Source organism: Chelon labrosus (assembly GCF_963514085.1).
Source record: "Chelon labrosus genome assembly, chromosome: 10".
Classification (NCBI taxonomy): Eukaryota; Metazoa; Chordata; class Actinopteri; order Mugiliformes; family Mugilidae; genus Chelon; species Chelon labrosus.
Window position 1 is genome coordinate 25160321 of NC_140360.1, and position 19320 is coordinate 25179640.

Genomic DNA, 19320 nt, shown 5'->3' on the forward strand with positions numbered 1-19320 from the left:
CTATCTACTCAAAATATTACACCTTAATGAAGTTAATATATTTATGACTTGCCAACTTAAAAATGTACAAGACGCCCTGTTTTCAGAGAGATGTGTTTTGTACCCCCCCCCCCCACTCCCCCTCCACCATCCATGCAAAAAAAGGTTCTTGACTAAAGTGTTCCTCAGAATTGCAATAATTTATTAGTGTATAAAACAGCACCTTAAAACCAACCTTTTAAAAAGGCATTAACAACTGTTCCATTTAAACATTTTTTCTTTTCAGAACAATATATCAGGCTTAGTAAAACTGTGAAATGTCAAATAACATTAAAGTGCAACACCTGGAGTCAAACATTATTTTTTTTACACATATATATTTAGCTGCCTATTTTGAATAATTTGGAATGAGCAAACTTCCCCATCTCTGCACTGTATTTCCTCAAATAATAATAAAAATATCTTATAAAAGCAGCAGCATAGATATCTAAATTTGTGCAAATGAGGAAAATCAAAAACATACCAAATAAAACAGAATAAAATACAATAAATAAAAGAAAATATAATTGAAATAAATAACTGAATGGCCATTAAAAGGATAGTTCGCCCAAAATTGAAATTTCACTCATTATCTACTCACCCTCATGTCGACTAAGGGCTGGGAGAAGTTTCAGAGTTATCCGTGGCTTCTCTGAGTTACAGGGGGTTTGGCTGTAGCAGTGCATGTCCATACAACAGTTGCAAATGGAAACCAACTGTCTTCATAACAAAAAGACACACCAAAAAACATCCAAATACCTCCATACTGCTCGTATGTAATGTCCGTCTTGTATTGAAGCCCTGAAATGAGAAATTGTTCTGGGAAAAAAAATTTAACTATTCTATATTTCAAGCTTGTTTTGTCGCAGAAGCTCCTCTTCCTGGTCTGTCAAATTTGGACGAACCAGGGTCCAGCTTCGAAAAGCTTTCGCGACAAAACAAGTTTGAAATATAGACTTATTCAATTTTTTTGGGACAAATTTTGCATCTTGGGGCTTCAATACAAAACGGACGTTACATACGAGTAACATGCAGGTATTTGGTGTGTCCTTTTGTTACAAAGACAGTTGGTATCCATTTGCAATCGTTATATGGACATGCACTGCTACACCGAGACCCCCTGTAACTCAGAGAAACCACGGAGGACTCTGAAACTTCTCCCAGCCCTTAGTTGACATGAGGGTGAGTAGATAATGAGTGAAATTTCAATTTTGGGTAAACTATCCCTTTAAAAATGAGGGCATACTGATCAATGAGGTCAAGGAGGCAGTACAATAAAGTAAACAAAAAATCTCATGCTTAACTTAAAGAAAGCCCACTGGGCATACACAAAAAGCTTTTAACAGTGCTTTCCACGTTTTAACAGTCTATACTATCAAACACATTTAAGAATGAGCAACAGAACAACATGGCTGTACTAATGTTGCTGATATTAATTACATTTGTGCATGCCTGCTCAGTCGGGCATCCCTTTTTCAGCTTGTTTATTCCTTTAACAAATCATTTTTCAGGGAGAGTAGGCATGGTTTCAATGGTTTGTTATCATCCAGACACATCAGCACTTTCTGGACGAATGTGAATGTGTGAGTGAGTTTCTTTGGATAATCCAAGTGTAATGCATAGATTAAACCAAGCAGCACCACAAATGCATCAGCCAACCTGGGAAGCTCGCTCATAACAACTTCATCCTCTATCACAATGGATATGCTCTCAGGGCTGAAGCTGATGGAACCAGTGGAGTCAGGGACCACAGAGAGGAGCGCTAGCGGTGTGTCAGTGGTCTCCATCTCATCTTCACCCTGCAAAACACAAGAAAATTAATTATAACGACCAATCCAGAGGGATGTAACACAATCCTTGTTTATAGAGCCAAAATACGGTATATTATTCCTTTCATAACAAGTTAACCAAGTAACTTAAATATCATCGTTCCTTCCCCTCTTCTCTCCCTCAACTCTCCTATATCCTCTCCTCTATCCTCTTCTCTCCTCTCCACATCTGACTGAAACTGTCATTTTATCAGATGCTGGGTCTCAGTCTGTCATATTCTAGATACAGTGGAGGGCTCAAGTTACATGGCTACATGCATGGATCTGAATCACCTTCACTAGAAATTTGTTGCTACTATCTACTGTATTTACACATGCTGAAAGTGAAAACCAATCCTATTGATCATTAGCAGGGCAATCAACATAAAAAAAATTATAATCACATATTATGTAATATGTACTTATTGCTGTAGAAATATGATACTGGAGTGGAGCATGAGGAGGCAGATTGAAGCCTAAGTAACTCTAAATATCATAGAAACTTAGAGGCGAGCTGAAGAAAACTGAAGAGTACTGAAGAGAGTAACATGAGCTAGAGTCAAGCTAAACAGAGATTAATCACTGTGTGTGCGAGAGTGAAGCAGCTCTGGCTGCAGAGACAATATGTGTAGGGGAGGGGTGGGGGCTGTGTGTGACTAGCAGATACCTGTCTGAAACCCTAATACTTACATTAAAGGTTTTGTAGAATTCAGTGTCATCCTCCCGGAGATACACTGGAAGCGCGCGAAGAGCCAGAGTGCGTCGCATGTTGATGTCATGTTCTTCCTAGATTGAGAAAAAAATCTTTATAGAAATATTTTTGCCAGCATGCCCAGTCCGTGTCACTGGTATAACAATGTAATGCTTCAGTTATGAAGTTATGCAGTCATGTTGAAAATAGTAATCTATCTATGATTCAGCAGGATGACTGACTATCAAGGCATCTGTAATCTGTAATGACAACACATTATATGATCAGCATTGTCCCCATGGAAAAGTCAAACATAAACTTACCTCCAAGTCATAAATTCTCAGCATCTCTCGCAGTGCCTCTGCTCCCTTTCCAGTCCTTGAGGACTTCTGTCGATACAGTGCAACAAGCTTTGGTGTGTATCGGTCAAGTTCACAGTAAAACTGGTTGCGTAGATTCACGTTTGTGATGCGATGGAACTCTGCAAACACCTGTACACACAAATATTTAGGTGTAAAAACAATGTTGAGTTGATATCTACGACATGAAATGTTAACTATCAATAACTTTTATTAACTATTACTAATTAAAACATACTATATATTTACCTGTGACTGAATTCGCAACGCTGGCCATTTCTCCAGGAATTCCTGCACCTGTGGACTTCCTTGAACAATGTGTTGGCGGCGAAGGGCAAAGGTTGTGTGCATGAGCTTTTCTATCAGTATCTGGTCTCTCTCGGTCTTTTCAGTCTCTTGTACGATTTGTACTCTCATTTCCTCCAAGGTTGCCTCATTCTCTCCCCTGGGGAAGTTGGGTAGGAAATTAACTTCGGCTCTTCTGGCTCTTTTGATGTTGGAATGAGGATGATCATTTTCAGGATTGGTTTGGCTTCTCTTGCCTGCATTGATGGAGACCTCTGCACAACCAGATCTGGCCAACTTAGTGCGAAAATTCCCCATCTTGAACTTCAAGGCCACCTTCCATCCATACCATCCATTCTTACTCCCATGTTCTCGGAGGCATGGATGAGCTGCTACTAGAGCTTCAGCAGCCATACCCACTTCCTTGTCATGTGGATATGGCTTGAAGTTGTACATTGTTTCAGCCATGTTTTCCAGGATATTGTGTTTTTGGGCTCTTGTTAATTTCACTGTCTTCCCAGAACTTTCAAAGGCAGCATTTCCCTGTGCACATACATGCTCAACTTCATAAGAAAAAGTTGGCACAGGGAAACAATCTGGCCAGTTTTTCTGACGCTGTCTTAAAGGCACATGTGGGAGTATGTCTGTGTCGGAGCTTCCAGTGGAGGATACATCGCTTTCAGGTCTCACCACTTTCAGTGTTCCTTTTTCAGGGAGCTCCTGAATATCCATAAGAACACTGAGCTGTCCATCGAAGTCAGGATCTTCATATTGAAGGGTAAATTCACAGTCCAGCCTTGGCTTAAACTTCTCTTGCATTATATTCTTGAGCTCTTCTACTGACTGTGGTCGCTCGGTGAGGATGAGCTTCATGGCAACATCTGTTTCAACACATACACGGAGCACAAATTTCTGCGGAGCAGCCATATCTTGATGTGTTGATGTACTGCAACAACAAAAAAAACAGTAAATAGAGTTAGTGTGATTGTGATTAAGAATGATCTTTGAATAAAGTTACCATATTAGCCATTTACCTTAAATGAGCTGAGATGTCAGTCTAGTAATATGAACCGTTTTGGTGTTAAGAGCAGTCTTCCATCTGTTCTGTATGCAGAGAGAGGCAAAGTGTCATTGAGCTCTTTTAAAAGGTGGACAGCCAAGTTCCCTGGTGAAAGTTCATAAGATCTCAGATGCTCAATGTAATATGATGTGTGTGTCTTGCAAAGAAAGACGATCTGGTTATCAACAAGGAGAATCTGTTCAATTTTGCTGAACTGAGGCAAACCTCCCTCCTGTCCCACAGACACAAACATCTCCACGCCATAATCAGTTCCATCAACACTGACAACTGATGTGCTGTAAATCATGTTGCTGTCTGTCATGTGTTCGACATATGCCTTTGCAACATCAGGAAGCCCTGATACCATCACAGATGAGACACTAGATGTCTGCTGGTGAGGTTTGAAGAAGGATGGGGCACTGAGAGAGTATGCCATCATGTGTTGGTGTCTGTTTGCAAGTGTTTTCAAAACATTCTTGAAGTTTTGTGTGTCATGTACAACGCGCTTGAAAAAGCAGTGCTTTCCCTCAAATCTCATCGTCCACAAGTGGACAAGAGGTCCAAAACAACGTATGAGGTCAGCGTAATGCTCAGTGTAGTGATGCTTTGGTCTGAGTGTGAAATCAGGAAAAACTTCCTGCAGCAGGTGTCTATGGTCCTGTGTCTTCATTTGCAAATACTGGATGGATTCATCTGTAAACACTGGGCAAATCATCAGCTCTACTATCTCTTTCAAATCCATGAGTACACTCCATGCTCCATCCTCTTCTGGAACTTTACTACCAATGATCAATGGAAGCAGTCTGAGCAAAGTAGCATTTTCATGGCCATTGCCACCAATTGATTTCTTCACAGTGAAGGTCTTTGGGATAGGCTGAGGTCTGTCAACCTTGTCTGCATGCTTGTATGGGAATGAGACAATTTTTCTGTTTAAATACTCCAGGGTGAAGTATTTATGATGTATCATTTTCCCAATACACAGGGCCAGCTCTACGGGCACAATGCCCTCAAGAAGATCGTGCAGGACATCTGGTGGGAAGCCTGTGACTGTATGAAAATACTGTAGACCCTGCCTCAGAACACAGCCTCCCTGAACACCACTCTGACCAACCCCATGCAGTGCAGCATCAACATCAACATCATGACTGGCTTTTGTCCGCATACTGAATTCTCCACTCCCAACATCATGAGCCTGAATTTGGTCTCTGGTAGCTGTGCAGAATCTACACACATACTGAGCTCTGAAACACTTGGTAAATCCTGCTAATGCATGAGCTGCAAGATTATCAGCCACGACAACCAAGACTGTTCCCTTTATGGCTTTACCGATGGACTTAATAAAAACACCATCTTGCTCAAGAGTTTGGATGTCTCGCAAAAGAGGAGCAAACAGTCTTTCATATCCAACCCGCTGAACGTCAGACACCTTACATAATGCTGCTAACTGAAGCACATGCAATGATGATCTATATTTACTCGGCAGATCAGCTAATACCCAGTAGACTGAACATAGTTTATGTATCTTCCGTGATGTTCCAAGTGGGTTTGCTATTTCCAGATCATCAATGTACAAAATGAGTGGTAGCTTTAGATCATCTGAGGAAGAGAATAATTCATTCTCTTTATAGTATGAGCCATCTTGGTGGCTCATGAAATGACCTTCCTGTGACATCTTTGTTTCTAGAATTTTGTCCAGAATGTCTGTATGTTTGAACATTTTCTGAATCATGTCAAGAACAGGAACATAGACTGCTGTGTGTCCTGGGTCCAGCACATACTCTACAGGCTTCACCACAGGGTAGTTTTTCTCAACAAATGTTTTCCTTCTTTTAGTTGTAGATAACTCTCTACCTTTAGCTGTGGCGTTTACAAGAATGTTGCTTTCCAGAACAGCAGTAACTATGTCATCGAGAGTATTTTCACTGACAGAGATGTCATGATGTTCTAAGACTTCTCTAAGAGATTGTTTGACTAGAGGCTGGGACAGGGAAAAGATTTGTGTCAGATTCTCCACTATGTCCTGAGTCGCCAAGTCAGACACATGAAGAATTGTTTTCATCTTTAAGAATAGCGATGCTAAACTTTGGTGCAGCTGCGCTCTTAAAGTGTCTGTGTCACACTGACTCTCTAGCTCAACAGAGTCAAAGGTGTCTGAGCTCTCACACTGAGCAGGTCCCTCCTCAACATTTTCACCAGGCGTACCATTCTTTTCTGAACATACAATATTTGTATCAAAATCTGAACTGTCTGCATGGTTTCGGCTTTTGTGTGCATTGAAGGACGAGTATGCATTTGTACTGTAACTGCAGTTATTGTATGGGCATACTACCACTTCATGATTTCTTAAATGCCCCCTTAAATGAGAAAATAGTGATGCCTCAGAAAATGGCTGCTTGGTGCCACACAAGGGACATGTAAAAAATGCACTTCCTGACTGTGAACCATCAGCCAAATTTATTCTGCCTGTATCACTATGACACCGTGACAAATGAGCTTTAACTGCATTAAATGACTGGAAAGTACAAATGCAGTCACTGTACAAACATGGTAGAGGGCTGACTCTTGAGAAGTGGTTATGGTGCAATTGATAATGCCTAAATAACTTTGCACGTGTCTCCAAGGATACAGAGCACAACTTGCACTTCCAATCCATTTACCGTGAACTGGGGTGGGCAGAAGAGGTCACACAAATCCTGCAGGGAGAGAATAAACACATGTAATTAATTTCCAAATCATGATGAACGTCATAACCAAAGGTGTTTTTTAGGGGTGTAACGATACACAAAAGTCACGGTTCGGTATGTACCTCGGTTTTGAGGTCTCGGTTCGGTTCATTTTCAGTACAGTAAGACAACCAAATGCAAAACATAAATTTGCTTGTTTATTAGGAATTTTTCTAAACCAAATTTACATGTTTTAGTCAAATCTAATTATTTTACTCACCTACTAATGTTATGTTGTAAGTACACTGTCCCTGATACAATTTTTTTTTTTTTTACACATGTAAAGTGCAGCACTAACAGTTGAAGCCAGTGACGGACTGACCACAGGGCAATGTGGGCAAATGCCACAGCGGCTGCCTGAAGATGCAACCATTCGGCCGCAAATGATTAAATAAATGAATGAATAACATCACGACGGCACGTAGTGTCAACACAGCAGCGACATGTGCCTGCTATTGGCGGCGCGTCTGCAGCTGATCCACAGCTGCTGGAGCTCGGTGCGCAACACAGACAGAGAGAGAGAGGGAGACGGACGCACGGACAGAGGGACAGGCAGACAGACAGAGAGGAGATAGGAGCCACAGCCCCCATCTCCACTCCTAGTGATGGGAATTTCGTCTCTTTTTGGAGAGCCGGTTCTTTTGGCTCTGCTTACTATAAGGAGCCGGCTCTTTCGGCTCCCAGACGGCTCCTCGCATTTTATTAATTGGTTTTATTATTATTATTATTATTATTATTATTATTATTATTATAATAATGATATTATTGCTGTTATTATTATTTTTATATTTTTAAATGTTATTATATTTTTATTTTTGACATTGTAAAGCACTTTGGTCAGTGCATGCTGTGTAAAAATGTGCTATATAAATAAAACTTACTAACTAATTTATCACCCAAAATAATGCAAAACTGCCTGAAAAAATAAATTACTAATGTAAAATACATACATGACATCAAATATTTATCCTTTATGGCTTTATTTTACAAACACACTCAACCTTGAAAAAATGCCACAAAATAAATTATACAACATAAAAATAAAGACATAATTAGGCAAACTTTTAACTATTTTAAACGCAAGTGCCACTTGAACAAAGTCTACAAAATAAATGATTAATTATTAAAAGTATAAAAACTATATAAAGTTTAAAACATTTTCAGCTTTCATGCAAAAAAAGTGGAGAAAAAAAAGTTGCTTTTTTCCTCCACTTTTTTAATTGAAAGCCGAACGTGATTGGTCAAGATGTGTGAGAGCAGGCATGGCACGAGGGAGAGTGTCAGGGAGAGGAGACAGTGAGGCACCGAAGAAAAAAAAACACATTGGCTCTGCAGCATCTGCAGAGCACACGCACAACACATGGGGGAGAAGAGACAGTGAGGCACCGAAGTGGAAAAAAAAAATGGCTCCCTAAATCGTTCTCCGCGCTGGCCCGAACCGAACGCCCCGTACCGAATCGGTTCAATACGAATACATGTACCGTTACACCCCTAGTGTTTTTAAATAAACAAATACTTACCAAAAAATTCACCAACGCTGTCTGTTGCTCAGGGTTGCTCAGGATGACAAAACCGCTCTGGCACTATAACATAAGAGAGAGCACAAACCTATGTTTAGTGCATTTTTGCAATGTCTGATAAAAAAAAAAACATTCACATATGTAGCAGCTGCCTTTATTCAAACATCTCACGAATATTTGAAACAAGTCGTCCTCTGCATATTTTTTCAAGGCAAAGAACGGCTCTTTCCACTGCCCTTAACGTTACGTTGTTGTAACGAAATAACGAAGTAACGTAACGTTAGCGACCTGGGCTGAGTAGCGACACTGACGATAATTACAAAGTACGCTTCAGTTTAAACCAGTCGGAAATAAGTCTAGTATCGCAGCATGTAACTTCATTACACACGTTCACATCGTTTAACAAAACTAGGCTGTATTGAACTTTTGCTGAACTTTTGTAACGTTACGTTAAGTTACACCGTCGCGCGCGCAAAACTTTCAAATCCTGAAATCAGGGTCCCCCGGAACACAAAACACAGATAAAAGACAATTTTACAACAGCACAGCAACAAATGTGCGTTGTTGTGCAGGTTTTTTGATTAATATGAATGTTTTACCTCCTTTCTTCGCTCCGGTCGCATCCCTCGCTAAGGTCCAGCCATCTTGAATTTTCTGAATGCGTGCCCTGAACAGTTGGATGTAGTGACGTCAGACGTCACGTCCCCTCACGTACGCCTGTTAACCTAAACGTTTCAAGTTAAGTGACGGTGTTCACTTAAACATACTTATCCCTGTGAAATCAAAACGCTATTATTCGTTCAGAATACTTAATGTTTCAGTGTCGGGTTAACTAATTACCCCACTTTGATTTAGTTGCCGGTAATAGTTATGAGTTTGTTGTACTGTTCGGGTTTACAGTGTACTTTAACCTCCTCAACCTTAAGTCTTTCATAGTATACTGTCTTTTAACTACATTAGGGTAAAATTCTTTCAATAGCATATTTCTAATAGCACGCACCACACTTTGGGAATCCCTGGCCGAGCTCTGACGTGTGCATCAGTGTAATCGGTGTACCAGGAAATCGTGCACCTACAAAAGTTCCGAGATGTTTGGAACGCAAACTTCGATGAGAGACAAGAGCCAATTAATAAGGTAAGGTAATAAGATATTTCTATCCTGGTGGGAGCGGTCTCTTCCAGGATGCCCCAATCCATAAAGTATTAGCAGTCAGCGAATGGTTTTATGAGTGTGAAAAGGATGTGACTCTTATTTTATGGACTGCACATATCTCCCAGTTGAACAACTATGTCTATCCTGGTTTCTCATCCACACCTCGCCAGTTTGTTGTGTCTACCGGTGCAGTAACTTCTCTTCCACAGCCAACTAACAAGTTGATGTCTACGTTTTTCTTAGTTCTTAGTCTAAGTTCCTTCATGCCGTTTCGTCTCCGTGTTCAGTAACCACTGATCACCACACAACTCCACTCAACTGGCTCACAGTCAACCAATTCAACCTGTCACCTACCTGCCTGCCGCAAGCTCTAGCCTGCAGTCCACCTCAAAATCATAAAATTATCAAGATTGTTGTTATTTCTTGTCTTCAACAGTGAGTCTGTGTTCTCCTTTTGCTAAGCCTTATGGATGCGCTGAAACATTTCTGGCAGCACATGATGTGTCAGTGCCTTAGTAAGTCACTTGATTTTGGGTTTTCTTTATTTTTCAGAAATCAAATACAATAGAAATTCTCTTTACTTATACTTGTAGTTGATTTGTGTGATAATGGCAAAGGGAGCACGCAGTTTTAACCAGAATCCACATTTTTGTTTAAATCTGGAGACTTCGCTTTTCACTTCACTTTTTCTTGTGAATGCAAGGCTATCAAGCACAATACTATAAATTTGTTTTGAAAATACTGCTATCAAATGCATTACAAGGTGTGTATATTTTTATCCATGGCATTAGTTCAGTAACATTGAGGGAACATTCTTGGATTGGGGAATGTCTGGACTACGACACATGAGATACATAATAGTAGGCAGCAGACCTGTCACAACAGGAGTGGAAACACCTACACAAAAGCATTCTCCTGCGTAGGTGTTTCCCCCGAAGGCTTCCCCCACGCAAATTTACCGGAAGCTGTTGTTCGGAGTTGTGGTAGTGTAAGCGGTGGTATCCCCTGGCACGTCTCCAGGACCAGTGTTTGCAGAGTGTTTTATGGTGTTTAGATGTGACGTTATATTTTGTTATTTTCTCTGTGTGTCATACATTACTTCTTTGTCAAGCATTCACATATGTATACATCAGATATTTTAAAAAAGGTTATACAAATACAATTTTACATATAATGTAAAGTATCATTTGCCAAAATGTCATTTTCACACCGGGAAAATCAATTAGAATGAATTTAAAATCAAAAGGTCCTAATGTTTGCTCCAATGAATATATGACATTTTATTAACCCATGGACAAAGCGAAGATTCAAACTAAATTTAGCCAAAACTGACAAAACTGAGAAGGGAAACACACACGCGCTCACAGGGTGAGGTCACAGGTAACTATCAAAGAGATATTACACTTGGCACTGATCCATGCTTCCCGCCTCCATTGATTCCCTCCCAATGCAAATGCGCTCTTTCATCACCGCTGCTAAATAAAAGCAGCAGAGGTGTGCAGAGCAACAGGAGCTGTGTGACAGACGTAACTACCTGCCAGGTGGATTTCACACAGGATACCAGAGCAAAGACAACTGAGAGCAAAGCTTTTCATCATGAACATCACTGCTCTTCTGGTGAGTACGCCAAATAATCTTCTTTAAAAAACAGGACAAACTTTAAAATAAGAGGTTGTCTGTTAGGTATGAATGAAATGAACTTGAAGCTTATTCATGGTTTTTCACTCTAAGGCTTTGGTGTCATTGTCTGCAAATGCATGCAGTGTAACGGTGCCTTTTACTTTCTAAGAGATGTAGTTGTATAGTAATGTAGCAGGGGTTTGCTCCAGTGGTACACCTGGAAACAACTGATAAACAAGCAGAATTTAGGCTGTAAAATTTGATTCATAGAAGACTAATCTATCTGTTTGTATTTCCAGATCTTACTAGGACTGGTGGGGAGAGTGTGCCTCCATGCTATCTGTCCTAAGGATTGTACTTATGCTTCTGAACATCACAAGCAGTACTTCAAACATGTGTCTGACCTTGGGGACTCTTCAGCTGCACCCTGGCAGATGACGTGAGTTTTCTTGCTGTTGATTAGGAGGGAGTTTTGGTGGTTGTGGTTCAGTGGTAAAGTGGGTTACTCATATCCCAAATGTGCAGTGCTTCGATCCCCAGTACACTGACCGAATGCCAATGTATGCTTGAGCAAGAAACTGAATGTATTGGACAGAAAAGTGCTATATAAACATATGACCATTTACCGACACAGTGTCTTACTCAAACAATTTACTTTGTACAGCACTTCTAGAGGTTAAATTTAATTGAGAGTTACTTCACAGCTTAGGTTCATTTTAAAATGAGTGAAATTTAAAGTTTATGAAGGCAAGAGATGGAAAGTAAGGGGTTTATCAAAGTCATAGGATAGTCATAGGAGTCATCAGGATAAATATTCCTCTGAATAGCTGTACCAAATTTAAGTACTGATAGAACTGCAGATATATTTGTATAAAATGAAATGGAAGTTCACTGATGCAGCCATGAAAAATAACATCTTGGATTTTAATAGTTGTCTTAGTTGTGGCATCACATGTAGGCCTCCATTTATTCATGAATATTTTGTTTCTTGTTTTTTTTTTTCAGTAAAGACTACAAAGAAGACAGAGAGCCCCGGCATATCCATTATGCATCATGCAAGAACTGCAACATGGGTGGCATGATTGCCAAGCCAATCTACTTTCAGATTGCAGTTTACCAGAGGGCAAGCAATAGCACGAACGCCTGGTGCAGATGTCCCTATGAGCTGGCCGTCGGGTGTACATGCGTCCAGATGTAATGACCACCGGACATCGAGACAACTCATAGTCTCCACTTTTTCCCAATTAGGTCCAGTACCTCTGTAGTTACTAATAAAGTAAAGCATATCTGCTCATTTATATTAAGTGTGCATGTATCGCATGTATTTATTCATAGGTTGTGATGAAATTATGTTTAAATATATGAAAACAATCTAAATATATTTTGTAGAAAATGCTGTATCAAAAGTTGTATGTATGTCAGTGACATGGATTAACTCTATAACATGTTTTTTTTACATGTGATGAAATTTCTTAAATTAGCTTATTTTTGGCAAGACCACATAAATCAGATTATTATTTTTAAAACAAACAAAAAAGCCCCATGTGCTGCTTTGTATGATGTGATATTCAGTATCTGAATGTCCCACAGTTGTTGTTTTTTACATGTCTGATGTAATCTGCTAACAATAATACAGTACCTTCAGAATATTTCTGTTCATTACAATTGTGAAATCAGTTTGATTTGCGTTATAAAATGTTCTTAATGTATTTCTCTATCACTTATTAAAAATAAGAATAACCACACTTTTGGTGTCAGTCATTTAGAAACAGAAACAGACTGCTTGTGGTAAACATACATATAACAGTGTGCTTGCTGCCACCCAGTTACTTTTGGACTGTTTGTCGTGGTTTTGTGCCAGATTTCAAATGAAGTGAAATCTAAATGTGGCAGCACACAATGACATTTTAGACATCAGCGAAACAGGCACAGTTGGAGGAAGACTCCTTCCTGTTTCATCATGAACAAGCCGAGTTCACAATGAAATGTTTTTCCCATTTGACTTGGAAGAACCTGACATTAACTTGAACTTAATACTTAAAGGTGACATCGGATGTCCACTTCCACAAGTTGATATTTTTCTTTCATGACTTGATGGAATCTCTGTTACACGCTTTAGGTAAAAATTCTCAATGACTGACAGGCCCCTATTCACCAGGTAAAAAAACAGTCCTTTTCACAACAAGCTTTTTTTTTTTTTTCAGCTTTAACAATATAATCACAATCCTACAATATCCCAGTATAAAGAGGTCCGTCAACAAAATACATATTTCAACATTTACATACATGTATGCATATACAGAAAAAATAAAAAAAAAATGTAAAAGCAGAGATAATTTTCATGGATTTACAATTCAGCCATGTGCACAACAAGAGAAGTAAAAGGGTTAAATACAGTGAAGAACAAACACAACAACATTTACAACTTTATTGTTTTATATATTTAAGAGGTTCAGGGATTAGTGTTGTTGGTCTTTGAGCCTGTTGTCTTCCTCCTCCTGAGATCTGCTAAAATGTTCCTGAATACAGCGTCAATGGTGATCATCTTCTTATCAATTACTTTTTTTTTAGCTCTTCAGCCAGCCAGCCAGAACAGTAACTACCCTTCTGCCCTGAGAATGAACTCCTGTAACCCCGCCCCTTTCCTCTGGGAGATACCATTGACTACGGCAGCTAATGGTAACACCCAGTTTCAGATTGATCCGTTACCAAGTAAATACAGGGCCAGTATCGCCGATACTGATATCAATACTTTTTAATATCCAACAAAGGTTCAAAAAAGGTAACTGGACTTGTAGAGTTTTTTTTAGAAGACGTTTCACCACTCATCCGATTAGCTTCTTTAGTTTTAAGGGACTGGTGGGAAGACTGAGGTTTAAATAGGAACTCCTCCTGAAAAACTTGCTTGTTATGCTAATAACCAGAAACTAGTGCAGCTAATTTCCATTAACAACGAGGTAGCCTACTTACCTGTTGTTGAGGGGGGACTGTTTTTGTCCCCCTCCTCTTCCCTGTGAATGGTGCTCTAACGATACTTGTCCAGGCTCCAGTATCAAGGTGTGAATGAGATTGAAACTTCTTGGGGACGGAAGTTAAAACTGTATTGTAAATTGATTGCAGATTAAATCTCAGTCCACCTCCTCTGTTTAGTGAAGGTTCTTCCAGTCTGACATAGATGGCTTCCTTTACTCCTCTTTCAAACCATCGGTCTTCTCTGGCTAAGATTTGGACGTTGTTATCTTCAAAGGAGTGCCCTTTGTCCTTCAGGTGTAGGTGGACCGCTGAATCGTTTCCTGATGAGCTGGCTCTCCTGTGCTGGTACATGCGTTTATGGATGGGTTGTTTGGTTTCCCCAATGTATAAATCTGTACACTCCTCACTGCACTGAACAGCGTACTACACCACATTACTCTGTTTTACAGAAATCACCGTATTCCAGTTTATTTCAAACCAGGAAATACGTAATGCAAAATCACCATAAAAGAGGGAACAACATTGCAAATGGTGTGACAGCTCATGTTTTGCTATTGAAATTATTTTAGTGTGGAGATGTTGCAGCCACATCTGAACCCACTGACTAATTTTGCATTCCTGTCCAGATGCCTGTTTATAAAAACTACTAACTTAATACGACATTTTGCTGAGAATGACGCCACAGACACCCTGTTTGCAATAATTAAAATATATAATTATTGCAATACTTTAATCTGTGGACCACTGACCTAATCATATTTGTGTTCCCCCAGTACTGATATTTAATTAATTTACTTATTTAATCAGACTCTTGCGTTGTCTAAAATATCTTTGTATGATTAAACATTAACATTAATCCTTAGTGTAGATAAAAACAAGCTTTGAGAAGCAGAACCTGTCTGCATACCGTAGGCTACTGTTGCACATTCTGGCTGTAATAACATAAACCTGCAGGTGGCGACGTAAACACTCAGACGGAGATCTTTTCATTTCCGGGTCAGCGGCTCTTCCTTTTCTGTCGGCCATTTGTCGTATACGGTGGGTATTTGTCGAGCTCTCGCATTAAAAACGTTTAAAACCGACAAATATCTTCGTTTAGCTGTACCTTTTGTGCCGTTTGTAGACGCTGACGCGACCATGTAACTGTAATTAATATATTGGGTTATGTTTATCGCAGCCATTGTGTGTAAATATTAAATAGTAGTGGCGTGTGTGAGCAGCCACATGCGGCCGTGAGGTTCGCTCCTCATGCTAACTGGTATGCTAGCTGGCCAACGCTTGCGATTCCTGGTTTCAAGCTAAATTTACTTCAATGAATGTTGAGTTTTAATTCTTTATATTCTTGGTTTGTGATCGTCACGCCTGACTGTTAGGGAAATGAACCTATCGAACCATACACAATACTAAACCATAGTTTACTTCAAACGCTCTAGCTTGTGTGTGTGTTAGCTAGCTAAATTAGCATCATGATAAAGACTTCTGGTCATGTTTCTTTCAGATTTGTAGGCGACCACCTGCACCACCTTTAAACATGCAGAACGATGCTGGAGAATTTGTGGACCTTTACGTCCCACGCAAATGGTGAGTGTTAGGATGGTTGCAGAAGACATATAAATGTAGTGAAAATGTACACGCTGTTGGTAAGAAGTCGGGGTGTTTTTTTTTTCCCCCACTCAGGTCAGTATCACGTGAAAGTCAGAGCGATCGATGGTGATTTTTTTGACAACGCAATTTGTGTTTATTGCAGCTCTGCGAGCAACAGAATCATTGGGGCCAAGGACCATGCCTCCATCCAGATGAACATCGCCGAGGTAAAGTCTTAAGTTCACAAGTTCATCTTACTTCCATCACTACCCACCTTATATACTATTTTAGGCTACCATGATTTGATGATGCTTGTGTGGATGGTGTTTCAAGAGGCTACAAGTAGATGCATGGAGAACCTAAAATTACAAAAGGACAAATATATACTTGTAGTATAGAAAACGCACATTATTTTAGGTATGGTTTTATTAACCAGATCTCTCTTAATTGACACGCTTGTCTGACTGACATAAAATAGGTTAAATAACTTCTCATACACATGAATCAGTTAATGGTCAGTTACATTCACTCTGGTTTACAACGGGCAGATACTCTTCCCTCTGCTACTGCTGATGTGAAAACACTCTGTTGGTCACTTATTGCTAGTAGAAGATTGTTAAGTTAGGTTTATGAGACATGGCTAATCGGAGTCAACTGTAACATTTCGGTGGTGTTCATCGCGACACAGAGCAGAGGAAAACAGAAAGTGGTGTCACTAATCAAAGTTACTAAATGTAAATGTTTCATATTGAAAGACGCATTTAGTATTAAAACTGGTGAAAAGATCTATCTTCAGTGGCTCTGGGTAGCTTGTGGGGAGAACTGGCTCTCCAGTCTTCAGTAGTTTCATGACAAACTAAGACTTTCTTGATTAGAAAAGTGACCATTTAAATCAACAAACAGTTGTATTTGGCTCTATTCAAACAAAATCAAAAAATATTTCTCTTGCCATTGACTACCGTACATATATCTTCCAAAATGAAGCTCTGTGGTATTGTGCCTTTACTGAAACGATACCTATTTTTCTTAATAGCCAGTAACATATCAGCCACTATAATATTGTGCATAATTAACTACAGTCTTTGTCATGCAATCCTTGTCTCTTGATGGTCTCAGAGTAATAGCATACAAGCAAATGGCACATATTTCTAAATAATAAGTCTTAAAATGCAGCTTTTAATAGGAGGAATCTCTTGCAGTGACCTATATACTTCCAAAACTGGAACAATTGTAAATAGACACTTAAGTGTAAAATTTTCTCATTACTCATCTGGGATTCCAGTAGTTTGATGACATACTGTATAATTTAAATCTGCTTTGTGTGTAGCTAAAAGCAAACAGCAGACGTTGGGTATAACATTTGCATTGAGTTGCCAATGGGAATAAACACAAGTACACAATGCAAGTGAGGCAGAGCAGGGAAAACATGATGCTGCAGCTTAATGTGAAGCTGGACACGCTGGGTCAGACAGGTTACATAGCATGGGAACAAGACCATGACTGGAATAGATTTGTCAGCAACTCGTGTATCCTTGACACAAAACCAAATATTTTGACTGGTTGTTAATGCAGCAAACATATGTACTTAATACTGGAGGACCACACAACTTTGTTCTGCCTGTTATAAATTTATAAATTCCATACCTTACATGCTGCTGTGTTTACCTTCATGGGTATATTTGCCCCACTGTTAAAGCCATTAGTTTTGATTCATTTCTATGCAATTTCTTAATCTTAAAACAAGTCTCAAGTCATTTGTGTCGTTCTTCGTGTCATATAAATTAAGAATCAGAAGTAAAATGGTCAAAAATACAAAAAAATCACGATTGAAACTAAACAGCTTTACAAGAGAATAATTCCACCATCTTTATTTTAATGACTTGTGCAGCGATAAACGAGTTCCTGTGTTATAATTTAAGTAAATGTTTCTGTTTCAGGTTGACAAGGTAACCGGTCGTTTCAATGGACAATTCAAAACCTACGCCATCTGTGGCGCAATCCGCAGAATGGTAAGCGTCAGTTTAATGTTTGCCCAATGACTCAATTTCTGCAGTCGCATTCTTTGGGACTAGTCATCATTACTAGTCTCTTATCAGAAAACTATTGAGATTCCCAGATCTCCACTGTCTTTGAATGACTGAATAAATGGAAAGTTTTCCCACCCTCTGGCTCAGGCGGCTCAGTGGTCGTACTCCATCTACTACTATGATTTATCTCTTTTCTGCGTCGCAGTAATTTCAGTTAAAGTAGTAGTTGTTTAGCAATTATTAGCTCCAACTCCAGCATGAACCGCTCACTTCAGTTCCCCTATGTAACACCTGACTACGAATTAGAGGAAGGTTTGAATGAGTTTGGACAGACTACATTAAGCTGAATTAGGAAATGATGTGACCTTTTCTGCAGGAAAAACAATTTTGACCCCACTGTGCTGTAAGGTTTACTACCTGCTGTGATCTTATGAATGACCAAAACTTTGATCTGAACATTGACTCTTCTCCCTGTCCACAGGGAGAGTCGGACGACTCCATCCTGAGGCTGGCAAAGAATGACACCATTGTTGCAAAGTAAGAACCTGTCCTCAGATGTCATACTCTATCAAGTATATAAAGAATATTTTGTCTATCCAATATTGAAAATATTCATTTAAATTCATTGTAGTTCAAGATCAAATAAGAAACTAGTTCAGTGAATACATTTGTCAATGTAGTCGCGTCTGGATTTAATGAAATTTATTAATTTCTGGATTCTATTCATGTCCGTGACCATGAGTCACAGTAGCGTAACGTTTCTGTTGACAACTTACACCTGTTTTCTTTTTCCCTTTTATTCCTAGGAACTTCTGAGTGTGACGCAGGAGCTGTGGAAACTTTGTAAAATAAAATGGGGGAAAAAAACCTGTCTTTGTTGTTGGTTTTGCTTGTGAATTAATGAAAGATATAAACCAGTCAAGTGGCCCCTGCAATTAAATGCATCATTTTGGTTCTCTGGAAAAGTCACTTTGTACAGCATTCCTGACAGCCAACAGCTGTAGCAGGACTATACATAAACCATATGTCAAAAACCGGTTCAGACAGAATTTATTGTCTTAGTGTTGTCATTTCATCAGGTGCAAAGCAAAAAACATGGAGTAGAAAAACACTTTCAAGTTTCATGAAGAACATCCTGCTGTCTTTGCTCCACTTTTAGTTTATGAAATGCTTTAAGTGTCCAACTGATGAGGTAAATTTAATTTAATTTACAAACTTGTAAGTATAAGCATGGTATTTCCAATGTCTAGGCATGTGTAAAATAACACCAAAATACAGCGAATAAATAACATTAGAAATTTTTTTAGTTAGTTTTTTTTTTCCTGACATTAAAATAAATGTATAGTACAAAATTATAATATGCAGATTTTACATTTACAAATTCACAACACAGTTAAAACTCCCCATAAATAAAAAAACAAAAATCTGTCTATCCCCTTAAATATAAAAGACTTTTTCAATGTGTTTGGTTGCCTTGTTAGTCTTAAGTGGATATCAGT

The 19320-nt window shown here is 39.1% G+C and overlaps 2 protein-coding genes across 8 annotated transcripts; one reads left to right on the forward strand and one right to left on the reverse strand.

The window, feature by feature from the left end:
- Window positions 1–234: 234 nt before the first annotated feature.
- LOC311494626 (uncharacterized protein) lies at window positions 235–9364 on the reverse strand. 7 transcript variants are annotated; one of them, XM_084553762.1, is made up of 8 exons: window positions 9064–9364; window positions 8465–8527; window positions 6879–6914; window positions 4196–4265; window positions 3126–4107; window positions 2841–3008; window positions 2517–2612; window positions 235–1817 (listed from the first exon to the last, which is right to left on the reverse strand). In XM_084553762.1, exons 5-8 carry the CDS (start codon window positions 4086–4088, stop codon window positions 1503–1505), a joined length of 1542 nt encoding a protein of 513 aa, XP_084409888.1. In that variant the 5' UTR covers window positions 4089–4107; window positions 4196–4265; window positions 6879–6914; window positions 8465–8527; window positions 9064–9364; the 3' UTR covers window positions 235–1502. The 7 variants fall into 7 exon arrangements, with proteins under 7 accessions (XP_084409888.1, XP_084409892.1, XP_084409890.1 ...); XM_084553766.1 differs by having other exon boundaries at window positions 3126–4260; XM_084553764.1 differs by having other exon boundaries at window positions 3126–4265.
- A 5816-nt stretch (window positions 9365–15180) lies between these two features.
- On the forward strand, window positions 15181–18785 carry rps21 (ribosomal protein S21). The gene is made up of 6 exons (XM_084552857.1): window positions 15181–15248; window positions 15709–15791; window positions 15958–16021; window positions 17732–17803; window positions 18303–18358; window positions 18628–18785. Exons 2-6 carry the CDS (start codon window positions 15742–15744, stop codon window positions 18635–18637), a joined length of 252 nt encoding a protein of 83 aa, XP_084408983.1. The 5' UTR covers window positions 15181–15248; window positions 15709–15741; the 3' UTR covers window positions 18638–18785.
- Window positions 18786–19320: the final 535 nt, after the last annotated feature.